This window comes from Numida meleagris, chromosome 6, assembly GCF_002078875.1.
Source record: "Numida meleagris isolate 19003 breed g44 Domestic line chromosome 6, NumMel1.0, whole genome shotgun sequence".
Lineage (NCBI taxonomy): Eukaryota > Metazoa > Chordata > Aves > Galliformes > Numididae > Numida > Numida meleagris.
The window spans coordinates 38,297,892-38,313,510 of record NC_034414.1 but is presented as its reverse complement, the minus strand read 5'-3'; the positions used below and the strand labels follow the sequence as shown (position 1 = coordinate 38,313,510).

General features: G+C 34.2%; 1 protein-coding gene across 12 annotated transcripts in view; it reads right to left on the bottom strand.

Annotated features, from left to right (window-relative positions):
* Positions 1 to 15,619, bottom strand: part of TTC6 (tetratricopeptide repeat domain 6) — a 66,469-nt gene that overhangs the window by 14,474 nt on the left and 36,376 nt on the right. For 10 of the 12 annotated variants that reach the window (XM_021402272.1, XM_021402266.1, XM_021402268.1 and 7 more), the window contains 13 exons: positions 15,276 to 15,426; positions 13,909 to 13,991; positions 13,380 to 13,456; positions 12,436 to 12,596; positions 11,163 to 11,297; positions 9,791 to 9,940; positions 9,419 to 9,559; positions 8,148 to 8,261; positions 7,522 to 7,641; positions 4,941 to 5,014; positions 3,381 to 3,591; positions 1,012 to 1,164; positions 650 to 820 (listed from right to left, as the gene is read on the bottom strand). In XM_021402272.1, the coding sequence (XP_021257947.1) occupies positions 650 to 820; positions 1,012 to 1,164; positions 3,381 to 3,591; positions 4,941 to 5,014; positions 7,522 to 7,641; positions 8,148 to 8,261; positions 9,419 to 9,559; positions 9,791 to 9,940; positions 11,163 to 11,297; positions 12,436 to 12,596; positions 13,380 to 13,456; positions 13,909 to 13,991; positions 15,276 to 15,426 (1,741 nt within the window). Of the gene's footprint in view, positions 1 to 649; positions 821 to 1,011; positions 1,165 to 3,380; positions 3,592 to 4,940; positions 5,015 to 7,521; positions 7,642 to 8,147; positions 8,262 to 9,418; positions 9,560 to 9,790; positions 9,941 to 11,162; positions 11,298 to 12,435; positions 12,597 to 13,379; positions 13,457 to 13,908; positions 13,992 to 15,275; positions 15,427 to 15,619 lie in introns of those variants that run through there. The other 2 variants (XM_021402271.1, XM_021402276.1) reach the window with 2 other exon arrangements.

The following is a 15,619-nucleotide window of genomic DNA, read 5'->3' as shown; positions in this document are numbered from 1 at the left end:
ATAAAGTTCTAAACAAAAGCCTAACTTTGCCCATGAAATGTGACAGGAAGCAAGACAGGAAGCCAAAAGGAAAAAAAAAATCAGTGTAGAGGCCCTCCTCACAGAGAGAAAAAATAAATGGTTCTTCCCTTCAAGTTTTGAACACTGAAGAAGAATTTAAATATTTCCTGTGTATTTGGAAGATGCATACTGTATTTTAGCAGAATTAGATTTAAAGTTCTAAAGTTACTGTACTAACAGACAGAAGATCTGACTTCTTGATCAAAGCCCATCAGTAGAAGATTCTTTTCATTTTCCTTCTAATGATGCTACAGTGAACCTGGGCAAGTTATTTAATACACAGCAATTAGGCTTGAGGGAGCTTACTTAACATCAGTGAGATTATGGCACCAAACTTCATTAAAAATTTTTGTGATGAGTATCTTAACTGTCATGAATCTCAATTCATATCAATGCTACAATATATAACAGTAAGGCAATTACTTATTACCATGGTTTAATCTCCTGTTAGAGGATCATAAAAAATGTAAAAAAGTTTCAAGTTAAGCATATTAGAAGACATCTTTTCACGTACACTATTTATTCATGAGTCAAAGAGAAAAGCGTTCTGAAGACAGCATATTGACAGTATAAAGTTCTGAAGACTTACCTGTGAAAACTGATGATTATGGAAGTAGATATTTGCTGCACTTAAATAGGCTAATGCATAGCTGGGGTCAACAAAAATTGCTTGTTGATAGTCCTTCATGGCACAGGATAAATATCCCATTAACTGATTGATGACACCCCGATTTGTTAGCAGTGGAGCAGTGGTAGTGAGCTGAAAGAACATACCAAAGGCATCCTTATCCAGGGAAAATTTACACTTATGTAGTAATTTACTGTTTTTCAAAAACACATTTAAATTGAGTAACACTTTCCAATCCAAATTATCAATTGCTCATGTACAGTATTTGTTGGCTTCATAGAAACAGGTTAATCTTAGTAAAACTACTTTAATCTAAGACCTACATTTAATGCAGCATTTGTGTCTTGAAGTGCAGAAAAAATTTCACCCATTTGGAGAGAGACCGAAGCTCGGCCTTCATATGCAGTGTCGCATTTTGAATCAATAGCAATGACAACTGTTAATTGGTTCCAAGCACTCTGAAGCTTTCCAAGAGCCTAAAATGAATTGCAATATGCCCACAATAAGAAATCTACAAAACATCAAAAAGCCTACTAATGGTTTAACTTAAGAAAACTACAGTAGAATATGGAAGCATACTTATAAATGCAGTTACCTAAATCACAGAAGAATTCAGATTTTGTTATTTATGCAACACTCACTGTCCTTATAACTATGCAATACATCAGCCACAAATGTTTTACTTGCAAATATTTCCTCTTTCTTATCATAGATTAACAGAACAGTTGAGATTGGAGGGCATATTTAAGAACTGCCTACTCCAACTCCCTGCTGAAAGCAGGATCATCTAGAGCAGGTCACTCAGCATCATGTCCAGCTGGGTTCTGAACAACTCCAAGAACGGAGATTTCACAGCCTCTGTGTATAATTGCTCTCAGTGTTTGATCATCCTTACAGTAAAAATAATGATAATCTGATTTTTCAATTGAATTCATTGTATTTTAGTTACTGTCCTTTGATTCTTGTCCTGTCACTGGGCATCATTAAGAAAACCTGTCTCCTTTTTCTCTGTGCTCCTCCATTATGTATTTAAACACATTGATAAAATCCCACCTTATACATCCAGATCTACCTTTCCCTGTAGCAATATATATGGATTAATTATGTAGAGGTAGAAAGCTAAACATCTAGTTCCCCATATCAAAATACTCACATACATGTATGTTTAAGTCCTAAAGGTATGATCAGGCTAAAGAAAAGGCATTTAGTAAGATTTAGACCTCTTGGAAATTAAGCACCTGTCATTATGTAAACTTCCTGGGTTTCCTCCTGAATCTGAGACAAATTTCTACTTATGTAGTCCCTTCAAGTTTTCTTTTTTTTTTTTGCAAAATATTTCACAGCACTGTGAAAGCATTAGAACTCAACTGTACTGGTAAATATGTAAGGTAAAGGAAATCTGTGACATCTATGCAAAAAGACCTGACCCAAGTCATGGACATTATTCCTCAGCTACATTGGTAAAATAACTCCCAACAAGATTCATGACAATTCAAGACATTTCAGATAGGTGGATATAATAAATCAAAGTAAATCATAGGAATTAGACATGAAGGAAGGAAAACTGTCAAGTAATATCTTATATCCTTTTGCTAATACAGAATTACATTTTCTATGTAGTTAAGTATTTTTCAGTCATCCTCAACCATAAGCTCTTTTCCAAGGGATATCAGCAGAATTGCTAACACTATGTTATAGATAATTAGAACAGATAGGATCATTTTTACACTGATTTTTTGCCACTTAAATCTGTAAACAGCTCATACACACAGAATATAGAAGTTCTTACTGTTCATTTATCAGATAACCAAATATGCAAATCAAAGGTAAGGTTACTTACTATTTCATGAAGTAAGAACAGATCTACAAGATGACCCAGTACAAGCAAGGGGAAAAAAGTGATCTATCCATTGAATTAAAAAGAAAACGCACTACAATCTGTCTTAAGTACACAGACTGTTTTACATATTGCATTTTGCATGGACAGGGTTGCCAATCTAGTGGCTGGCAACTCTGCCCATAGCAGGGGGGTTAGAACTAGATGATATTTAAGGTCCCTTCAACATAAGCCATTCTGCAATCCTATAGAAATAGGCACATATAATATTAACCTTATTATGTTAGATTATTGTCAACGGTTTACGGGCGTTAGGCCCGATTCTGTGACGAAGGGGATGGGGGACCCAAGGGCCCACATCCTGGGAAAAGGGGAAAGGGGAAAAGGGTGGGAGATGGCCCTGAGAGCAAAGAACAGCGGCAACAATCTGAGGAGAAACAAACTAATTTACTAAATAAAATATCGAAATGCAAAACAACACACTATAATACAATATAATTACAATTTAAGCTGATAAATCCAATACAGAGAGAGAGAATGTCCCAAAATCAAGGTAGGCCTTACTCTACTACCGACGATAAGACGGATGGAGAGCGAGGTGCTGCCAAGACGAGAGACGGCGGAAAAAGGGACGAGGTCTCGTGATCTGCAAGTTTTTATACTGTGAGCTCTTATCTTTTCCCTCCGGCTGGAAAATGGTAACAAAGGAGCAAAGTGCCGTGGGGAATGTAGTCCTTCTCTTCTGAGAACCAGGTACATTCACTACATGATGTTATGATGTGGAGTACCAATAACCAAAAATCATAAAACCATGACAATTATACATTGCATTGACAATGAATTTTGGTGCAATACCTGCAAATTGTATCCTAAGCAAATTCTGGCTTTCATACACGTCGGATTCAGGTGAATTGCTTTCAAGAAATCTTTCTGTGCTTGTTCAAGACCAGCCTCATGTCCTTTTTTCATGTATGAATTTCCTCGTCCGATATAGGCTTCCACAGAAATGGGTTCTAGTCTGAGAACCTGATTAAATGACATCACAGCTTCTTCAAACTCATTAAGTCTAAAAATAAAGATTAATATTAAACTGTTTAATGCTTAGAAAATTTATAAACAAGATTGCCATAATGCCTTCAAAATGCAGTTCAACTCTAACTGAAAGGGATACTCTATTTCTTAACTTTGTTTTCTATATGTGCACCTTGATGGTGATTATAAAAGGAAGACAGTCAAACATCAGTTTAAATTCCTTGACCTGAAGAAGAAAGCAGCAAAAACTTTTGCTGGACAAAGATTTCTCCTTTTCACCATTTGTACTGAGGAGATTTTAATACAGGCTTCATCTGAGTCATTCATGCTATCCAAATCTCATGACCAAACACAGTTTTGGCATTCTGCTCAGGCACAGCTTTTTCAGCCATAAATCTACATCTGACATAAGATTTCTTGGTTTTCCTCATATCAATTCTTAAACCTATCCAAACTATGTTAAACTGGCAGGGTAAAAACAGCCAATATTCAGGCTATTGAGAGCTGCCAATTCTAGTTTTAAGAGTAGGCCAAATGTGGAATTCCATCCTTAAATAACATTTGATGCAGCTGGAGTATTCTGAGTAGAAACAGAATTCCAGGAATACCTGACATGCCAGTGAATGCTAGTAGGTGTCTTTACATACAAAGCAAAATTTTCAATATGTCAAAATAAAGAATCATTTCACCAAGACAATACTGAAAGATCAGAGGTTCTTTGATTATAAGCTACCTGTTTTGAATCTACCTGAAGAACAGTCTGACAAAGAAGGAAAGGTTACAAAGATAACAAACAACTTAAAGACATATAGACCAGATGTTTTTTTCCAGTAGAACACTTGTTGCAAAAACAAACTTGTGCTTTCTCAGTACTGTTTGATAGGATCCCGAATGCATCTTAAAAGGTTGTAACAGATGAGCTACAAGTGAATCCTTTTGACAGTTCCACATAAAGACAAATAACAAAATTTCTTAGAAGTAGGACTCAGCATTACTGAGTTAATTCAGCATCAGATACTGTGAAAGATGGAGCCAGCTGTGCTTTAACTACAAGCAAAGTAACACAAGAAGGTTCGATGCTACAATCCTGAATACATCCACTTCCACACTACCTCAGCAGAAATAAGGTTATAGAGTGATAGATACTAGAATAACCTTAGAAAAAAATGGACTAATAGGCAGAGTCATTAAAATTCCCTTTTTTATCATAGGTGATTTGTGTGAAATGGGAATGAGTGACTCATGTGTCACTACGATAAGCAGTTCTCTCTACCACTTTTCCTCTCTCCATTCTCAGTACCCTCAATATGAAAAAGTACACTGAAAAGTAAATTCTAGGAATAATTTCATTTTTCTACTCTGCACCAAAGTTACATGTCTTACCGATAATGGCAGGTTCCAACAGCTTGAAAGATCTGGCTATCACCTGGACTAAGCAGCGCTGCTCCTTTGAAGTCCTGAAATGAACAGAAACTAAATGAAAATATACGTTGTTTCACTTCACCTAGAACTGTGGTTTCAGCTAAACTGTTCTACACCTCCACATTAAACAGGAGGTAACTTCTGACATTATCACATCAGAATTATACATATTATACACTGCGTATCAAAAGTACTGCATAACTTACTGCTTTCATATTTTATGACCCATACTCTAATAGAATGAAATGTCTAAAGTTATGTGATATCACAGTATTTCTCACAAAGCTGTAAGTAATATTTCCAGGTAAAAAAAAACTTCCCAGAGGAGTATTGTTTTTAACAGAAACAATGCTACTGTTAAATATATATATTCATAGAAAGTTCATATTGAAAGTATCTTCTGCTATATGCAATTTCAAGATAATTCTTCTAGTAAGATTATTATTTAATTACTACTTTTTAAAGTACAGTAAACCAAATTCATATTTACATTAGGACTCCACTCAATGTTCTAGTGAAGGACATCCTATGATTTTTATTATAAATCACTGTTTCAGGGCTTTTAAGTTTTCCTTTTTACTAGCACTCAGAGCATTGTCAAAATACTTGTGGTTTTCAGACTTATAGAATCATTAACATTGGAAAAGCCAAGATCATCTAGCCTTACCATCCACCTACCACCAATATTGCCACTAAACCAATTTCCTCAGTACTCACCACTTAGTTTTCATTATGTGGTTCAACTGTAAAAATTGTATAAGTGATTTAAAAATCAAATGTGATTATTTCAGTTATGATATAAGCCAAGAAACCAGTAGGCAGTAGGAGTAATTTAGCTGATATATCCACTGAATTACAAGTCAGAATGCATTTTCTACTTGTGCAAATTTAAAAATAATGTGGAAGATTTCAGTACTATCAGAATTACAAAAGTGGCAAAATAATTTAGGGAAATAAATATATATATCAGTACCTTGTTAAAATAAAACCTTTCTTTCAGTGAACTTGCTATCATAAAATTGTATGACAAAAACACTAAAAAAACATATTGAGCAGCAATGTTCCAACCCACCAAACCCTCAGTGAATTCCCAACAAACCTAATGTGATTCTTCACATGTGCAGTTTGAACTATACACTCTGCTGTATGCATAGAGCACAGCAGATGCGGTATCATTCCAAGGACTAGGTTTGGTTTACTTAAACCAGAACTCCTATGCTCAGATCACCACACACACTTCATAGAATCAACTAGAAAAGACAGACACCTCTATTCAGCAATTCAGATCTTATATATACTGAACTGTAACTTTTGTCTTTCTTCTAGTGTATACAATTCAGAAATACATTCACTTTGAGCAGTGGTAGGATGATTACATCTTAGTCGGTAAGTATTATACATGTATACAGATACAGCTGTAATAAAAATAACAGCTGATGCAGCTCTAGCATATTTATAATCACTGATTTTTTTCTTAAATTAGCAATTATAATTTTGTGTCTGTTGTTCAACTGCCTTTGTCTTCTCTATAATCAGGTAACTTTTTGCTCATCCTGCTGGTTCTGATCCATTTCCTAATGTCCTTTTACTCTCAGTATTTTTTTCTGAACTATATTGATCAATTTCATCCTGAAGCATGAGACCAATAATGCAATGTTTGTATGCATTTCTACATAAGGTCCAAGGTCTACCAGCTGTAAAGAACTTTTGGCATGCACTTTCTGAAGGACACTGGTGGGTTATTGGAATGGTATTCATATTCTTTAATTTCTGTTTGCAAATAACATTACTCATTACTCAATTTTTAAAATGCTTATGTTGACATCATTGCTGTCATGTGACAAAGATACTGAAGTTTAAAGCTGGTAGTCCACAACAAAGTCGATGAACCCACCAACTAGACTTGAAAAAATACATACATATGTATGTATATATTACGTTAAAGGCACAAAAATAAAGTTTTAGAAAACTTGCTGGAATTCAAAATTAAAAACCTCACGTGTTTGAAAGAGTGATTTTTAATACTTAGGTTTTAAGCCTGCTACTTCAATACCAGGTGGAGTTCCACAGAATGAGTCACCTGTATTGCGTCAGACATTTCTTCCTTACTTGAGATTTGACCTTCCCTATCTTTTAATAAAAGAGTCATTTACACACATACAGAGGAAGAGAAAACAAGCTCACTCAGATTCCTCCCCATTTACTTAGGACTCTGCAATGAATCAGTATTCACTTAGATCCAAACTAAGTGACAAAGTTGTTTTAAAAAAAACAAAGGACAAGTCAGGTTCTCATTTGTTGAATTTCATACAACTCTTGTGCTTAACTGCAGCTGTATAAAATTGTAAAATGACTAGAACTGCCTTTTATTAGCACATTCACTGCTCAGTTTGGTATTAGATGTTGAGCAAATTAAAAGGGAATGTTAACTATTTTAGAAACAACAATTGACCTGGCAAATTAGTCTCTATGTAAGCAATGGTTTACCATTAAGAGAAGACTTGAGATTTGCTCTACACAAAGGATTATTTTTTTTTTTTACCTCACAGGCATTAGCATAATCACCAAGTTCCATGTAGAGTAGTCCACGATTGATGAACACTTTTAAAACTACTTCCTTACTCAACTCATGTAGAAGAAGAATTCCATAATCTTTCAAAGCCTATTAAAAAAAGGGTGTGTTACACAACCTTTTCACACACAATTTATCCAGAGAGACACACATGCATTGACTTCAGTGTGGTTACTCCAATATTTCACTGTTTGCAGATTGAACTTAAGTGCATTTAGAGCCTTCCATAATATGTAGATACCCAACTTCAGAGTACAAAACCAAAGATAATACAAATATTTTAAACAGACTTCATTAGAACTAACTTTGTTATTTCAAATTTTTTTTTACCAGCTGAAATTCATAATTGCTTCTACTACTAAAATTTTTGTTAGTATTCTTACTTTATTTTTAATATTATAAATGCATTATTCTTGATCCATAATTTAAGTAAGGTACTTTTAAAATTAAGTATTTTCAAATGCATTTTATTATTATTGAAAAGACTAAGCATTACATGTATTAACTGAATTTTGCTTTAAATTTTGTGAAGTGGTAGTGTTATGACTGGGTATTAACAGAGCGGTAATGTGATGTTGTAGAAGTGTGTATTGTACCTTTCTAAAGTCCTTTATTTGATGATAACAGATTGCTCTGTTATAATATGCCAAAATGCAGGTACTGTCAAGGTCAATAGTTTTTGAGAGATCTTCAACTGCAGCTTTAAATGTCTAGAAATGAAGAAACATTAAGTACAAATTATAATTCACAGCATCACATATTCCTCCTCAAATAATAGCCTTTTGTAAAATTTGATTTCATAGTTTCCTATTCTTATTTCTTCATCAGTACTGGAAAGGATCATTTCACTAGAAATGAGTTACTCAGAGGGAGTGCTTCTTCAAAAGCTCTATTTGGGCAGTCAGGACAACCAAACATTCTTACTGTTTGCTTAGAGAATATCCATGTTGCAATACATAACCAACCTTTTATTTTTCTAGCTTATCTTTTGTTTCTTACACTAACCTAAGATGTGTATTTTGTGGAGTTTTAATAATCATGCCTATTACTAAGTGAGAATTTATCCCATAGAACTTAAGAGGAAAATATGCAGATATATGCCCAGTAGCTTGTCCAGTCCATCATTAAAACTACACAAATCAGAGTGGTTTCAAACAGGAAAACAACATAACCAGGAGGAAATTCTTGGTTCCATCAGAAACACTAGTTTCTAGAGTTTTTACCATTATTTTGTTATTATGAAGTGATAAGCAAGATACGAGGGCTGCTCCAGAAGAAATGCCTCCTACTTATTTCCATGAAAACTACAACAGCTAAAAAAAGTGCTATTACACATTTTGAGAGATGAAATTCTCAGCTACAAAACACTTTTTTCCCCCAACATAATCACTACCATTAGCTGTGCATTTTTGCCAGCAACATACAAGAGCCTGCATGCCATGCTCACAAAAATCTGCCTGCCTGTCCAGAACGTGAGTTGTCTTTCACATAGCTATTGCCACTGCTGAAATGCACTGCCCACTGCCTCACTGTGCTCACATCCACTATTTGGTCTTATCAGCAAGCACTGATGAATGTCAATAGATACTATTTTTTCTACACAGAGGTATTCAGTTCCACACCTTTGCTTCATACACACTTCCATGTCAGGCACCATTTTGTCAGACTGCCCCCCTGCTGCCATCTGTCACACAGCAACAACATGTAACAATACTGGTGGAAGGTTCAACCACTACTGCCATACCACCACCATCTGCCTCTGATGTTGTGGGCCACCATAATAAAATAGGAAGTATTACTTTCAGAGTGGCCCTTATACACTAAGTTCTAAGGGAGAAAGCAACAGAAGAACAACAGAGATACCCACCTTATTCTGATACTTCAGTGTTCCTCGGTAAAAATAAGCTCTCACACTGTTAGGACAAATTTTGATTGCCTCATTACAATTCATAATTGCCTTAGAGTATCTGCCTTTACTTCCATAGTAGGCAGCACGACCCATATATGCCTATAGAGTTGAAGACAGAATGAGGACACACTATAATGCTAAAAGAAAAAAAGCTTCTTATTTAAGACAAGGGTTTAACAGAAGGAAGAAGTAACGAGCTTTATAAAAATATACATAATTGTGCTTGCTAGCAGATTACAAGACAACATAACCATTAAAGTAGAGCCAGTCTTACTTTGAACCCATCTAACACGCCTCAAAGAAACAAACGATCAGGAGTCCTTCTATTACCTGGAAATGTGATGGACAAAGGACAAGTGTATGATTGAAGTCTTGGATGCACTTTGTTTGTCTGAGTTGCATTCGACACAGCCCTCGTTGATAAAAAGCATCAGGGTAACTTGAATGTAGTCGGATAGCCATACTAAAAGCATTACAGGCCTAAAAGAATGACATTATCTGGGTTAAACAGTTTGTACAGCTGAAACCATAGGCTGTCAATTAATTGATTCATTTGTACAGGGAGATATAACTTATTTACGCAATTGGAATATAACGTGTAACCACTTTTTTATTGCTTTTGTCCACTGTGACTTAAAATGCCCTAACAGTACAATCGTAACCACTGGGAGGTACAATCTAACTCACTTAATGATCTTCAGTGAAACTATAAAGCACATGGTCTTCTGTCTGCAAAAGCTGAAACTCTGCAGTTATTTATTACAGTGGTTGGCATGAAACTCCTTCAAAATTCATCCAGGCATTTTTTTCCTCCACACTGCTCATTACACAGTCATGGGCTTTTCCAGGACATACAGCTATAGTATCAGATGTGCAATGACAAAGTTAACTTCATCAATTGTCTGAATTATCTAGTGTGGTAATACATGACAACTTTGAAAGCCTTCTTCCAGAAGAATATCATTTATGACAATTCAGATCAGAGGCAGACATGAAATGACATTGTGCCCTGTGAAAATGTGATATTTCAAATGATTCTAGTTACAGTCTTGAGCCTTTAGTAAATCAGCAACTGACACATATTTACAAAAATCAACATAGAAAACATTTGCAAGAACCCACCCAAGGCCTGCCACAAAGATCACAGGTAGACTTCAATACTCTTTTCAATTCTTTTTCAGGAAGACTAATTTTTTTTCTCCAATAGGACTAATCTGAGATATTGATTTTATTGAAAAAATTTTATTACCATTTTTAAGTATCATATATAAGTACAAAACAGAACAATCCAGGGGGTGTTCCGAGCTACAGTAATACAAAAAAGTTAAATACAACAAACTCCATAATTAATACAATAATCTAGAATCTCCTTTGTCTATGTTTAGTACAAATAAACTAAGTCACTGACTGCTACATGAGTATTTGTCTATAAGATCTGTGAAAGTATTAATATTGATAACAGGGTAAGAAATTAGTGTCTTTTTTATGATATCAGAATACAAATTATTTTCATACAATAAAAATCACAACATTAACACTGAAAAATTATTCACAAACTTGCAAGACATCTAGTGTACATCATAAGTTAAAAAGAACTGTTAAGGCAGTGAAGGCTGTTGAAAATACTGAAGTTATTCATTTAGTTATAATTTTTGTTTGTAGGCACTGGAATCAAAGGCTAACATATTATAATAATACCAACCTGTAATAAATTTATTTGATCCATATAACACAGGCCCATAAGATAATACACTTCTGCAGCCTCAAATGTAGGAGGCAGGATTTTTTCTGAGGTCATCAGGAGATTTATAGCTTGTTTAAAACTTCCCACAGCATCCTGCAGTACAGGAATATTAAGAGTTTTAAAGCACTTAAGTGAAGTTCGCAAAACTTGTTAGCCATTTTTCATTCTTTTTTTTTTTTTAAAGTGTTTTAGTTTTTGAAACAAATGTAAAAATGACAAAGTTCCTTGATGTTGCTGGAGCAGCATAGCCTGATGTCTGGTCATTTATCATAATAGAAGAATTGTCTAATTCCTCTTCAGCAATGAGACAGTCTCCCTTCCTGGGACTAGTACTCTGAGAAATCAGGGCAGGATTCTAATACACGTCCCTCTTAACATTTGACAAGTGAAATGGGTTGGATGAGATGGTACTAACTATTGCCATCTTTCACTTATAACTCTTTCAAAGACAGTGAAAATAATATTGTGCCATTATGATTTGAGACTAACAAAACACAGAAGCCTAATAAAAAAAGGTGAATGTGTCAAGATGTTTCAATTGGTACAAGCCCAGGGAGCAGGAGTATGGTTTTTGCACAGTGTGTACCTGACATTAATTTTACAAAAATGCACAAACAAACCTAAGATGAAACAGAAGGACCATGCATGTCAAATAGAGAACTCAATAGATAGGTAGATTCAAGTTATTCTTGATCTACCTGTTGCTTGCTGCTGTTATTTAAGGGAACAACTGTACATTTCACATAAATAAGTGACTGTACAAAAAGAAGTCATTTCAACAATTCTGCAGGCTTCAAGCATTAGCTAACTGCATGAGCCAGAAGTGACAGTATTAGTTAAATCCTTTAACATTTAAGTATTCAAAAAAGTAGAGAGAATACTTGCAACAATATATATTCACTTCACATACATCAATGAAATATTTGTACAATATTTAATTAGAAAAAGAACACTAGATATTATCATTTTATTTCACAAAAAGAAATTGTTACATAGTTATAGACTGAGGTCAGGTGTATCTTCTCCCCCCCCAAAATGTGTTAAAACTCAAATTGCCTAAATTAGGCAGAATTGTAGTTTTGCTGTTGTTGAGAAGTCTTACACAGGTGGTCTCAAATTTTAAGCTGTGAGGTGCACCAAATATTTACTTATATCCTATGAGATATCGTAAGATATTAAGAAAAAAACATTGTCTTGCTTGGCATAGATATATAATGTAAATGTTTCTAACCTCTGTTTTCTCAGCTTTCATTTGTGTTTTTCCTAAGAGGACAAACATTGAAGGCTCAGGGTGAGTTGCAGCAGCTTCACATAAGCACTCTATGGCTTTATTGTGATTTTGACAAAACAACTGAATGAGTGCTTGCTGAACAGGCTGAGACTTAAAGGACTCTGGAAGAAAACCACCACAGAAAGTGATAATTTTCAACATGTGTTTTCCAGTATAAAATATCTTTAAATTATATGCAAATTTCAGAATACTGTTTAAATATTTTGTTTCAAAAAAATCCAAACAAAATTCCACATAAAAGTCTCAAGTTGAACAATTAATTATCAATAAGTGTAGCTCAATGGTTTAACATCCACAAACCCTCCTCTCTCCATATTTAAGTCTATGCTATGTCAGAGTATCACCACATGCTTGCTTTGTTTTTATATTGTTATACCCTGTGCACACACTCTTCATCACTACTAGAGAGAAATAATTTATCTTGTGCAGAATAGGTATTCATACGGATTCATGCATACCTTCAGGATGTACTGAACACTGCCATTTTATGCTCATCACATAAGGAACTTCTATACTGCAATATTTTTATTGTTCCAATGCATTGCAAAGGTTCAGTCCAGGAGCCATTTAGTATTTTATTAGGAAAGACTAAACAAGTACAGCACAAAATCCTTACTCAATTCTCCTTTTAAAGCAAAAGTTACCAAAATTGAAAGGAAGAAAAAAACACCACAAAAAAAAACAAACATAAGAACTCAAAAGAAAGAAATTCTGAAATCACAAGTTGTAATCAGGCAATAATGTACACTCACTGCCTTTAAACACTATCCTATATTTTAGCTGATTCGTGGTAACTAACCTATTAGAGTGCTTGAACTTTTTTTTAACGTAAACTCAATTCGTTGATTAGAGATCACACAACAACACAGGCAAACGGACATTACCTTCATTCATTTTTGCAAGTTGGTGAATACATAAGCTTGCCAGTTCGTATTTCTTCAACTCCATTAAATACTGTCCCCTGTAAGGAAATATTTGTTGGATACAATTAGTAAAGCTTTTCCCAGGTATTTCTGTCAAAATACAAACGCTGCTGCAATTTTTGTATAAAAGGAGAAAAATGAAAAAATAATGCATTCCAATAAAAACATTCTAATTGTTTCCTGTTTTTATGTCCATCAGAAGTATATATCCAATTTTAAAATTTTTCTGTAACATAAAAGCACAAGAAACAATATGCTTACTTCTTTGCAGGTTGTAGGGTTTACAAAACCACATTTCCTTTGATATATTAGTAAGATGACATTAGACAGATATAAAGTTCCTAAGGTTTGAAAACGCCATGAAAATACATTTTTTTAACCTATTGAGAGCACAGTTCCAAGCATATGAAGTATCTATCAAAATATTTCCAATGGGAAATGATGTTAAGAGTAAGGTACATGTGAAAACTTCCACTAAACACTTTCCTACCTCAGTATCCACAGTTCTGACTTATACGGATAAAGATGAATGGCTCGATTTATATCTTTCACAGCATTTGATAAATTATGAATCTGTAATTTAAAACAAAAGACCTACTATTTAACTGTTATTATGAACACAATTTGGAGACAGTTATTTCTGTAAATGCAGTCCTACAGGACATAATACCCACATAATAACTCATGAGGCACACACCCTATAACAAGAGCTCAACATTTTTAATTAAAGGTCTGAATAATGCCACCTACAGATTTTTCATACTCTCACACAGGGCAGATTTGAACAGCAGACTTGTTACTTTTCCAAAATCCAAAAGATTCTGGACTACTGGAAAGAAGAGTAGGTCATGAGATCTGCACACACATACATCCTGATTCATTTTAAATGCAAATCATTGCTGTAATGATTTTTCAAGCTCATGTCTGTGGTCCCATTCACCGTTTTTCAGATGGAAAGGATAAATGGCAGGAATCATTGCACTGAAGATCACAACAACCGATCCATCCAGATGGCTACCTGCCAACTAGAATGGTCATCAAAGAGTATTGATGGAATGCACATACTAATCTTAGTTTAGCTACTCTACATATTTTAGTTACATATTTCAAACAAACTACAGAAGCAACCTGAGCATTAGTTCAATTGGATGTCATCCACTATCAGACAACTTAAAGTCAATATCATTAAAAAACTAAAACTTAAAGATATGAGTCCATCTAAGTGAATTGATGAGTTAAAAGTAGTTTCCCTTAGTCAAAGAAAATGAACAGTGTTAAATAATTTCTCAAAACACTTCCTAAATGAATTAAGCACCATGAGAAATAATTGTTTCAATATTTCCAATGACAGTCTAAAGAAATTAAGTCACACTGAAGACTACATTCCTCATTTTTTGAGAACTTCTTTGGACCATAAATGCTAGCAAAAGATATTGTCAGATCCTACACAGATGTAGAGTATTTTTTATGGGAAATTAAAATATTTAAAACAGCTCCCTGCCACTGGTAGTGAAAAAATTCAGTTTCCTGAAAAATGAAAATTCTCAAGAACACTATGTGTAAAAAAGTATTTCAATTTTCTTTTACTTATTTCAAGTGTATTTTATTGAAGCCCAGCTAGATGGACACCGATGTAGAAAAAAATCAAATGAAACTTGAAATATTTTGTTGTTGCATCACATGCCAATTTTGTTATATTTTAAGTGTATGTAATTCTATTAGGGTGATGAGGACTACTTGAAGTGTATGGCTATAAACAGGTTCTAACAATGTAATATTAAAGCACAAATATTAAAATACTTGCAATAACTCTATATATAAAGCTGTATAAATGACAACTCTAAAGGATAGTATTACCTTATGATATGCTTGTGCTCTACATAAGCAGGCTCGAACATTGAGAGGATCAATTTTAATAGCATTAGTAAACTGTCGAATAGCTTCATAGTATTGATCCAGATGCAACAGCAGTATCAAACCAATATTTAGGTAAGCGAAGAAGACAGAACTAAGAAAAAGATCTTTCTTGTTATTGCATGAAATATGTAACTGTATAAATTTTAGACATTTACAACATATTTGTGATCACACTGAGCAAAATAGTAATTTCCAGCTGAAGAGATAGCTTCTACGCATAGAATTAATTAGTGATAGACCTAGATGGTAATTTACATATGCTGAGTATACCAAGAAATACTGAA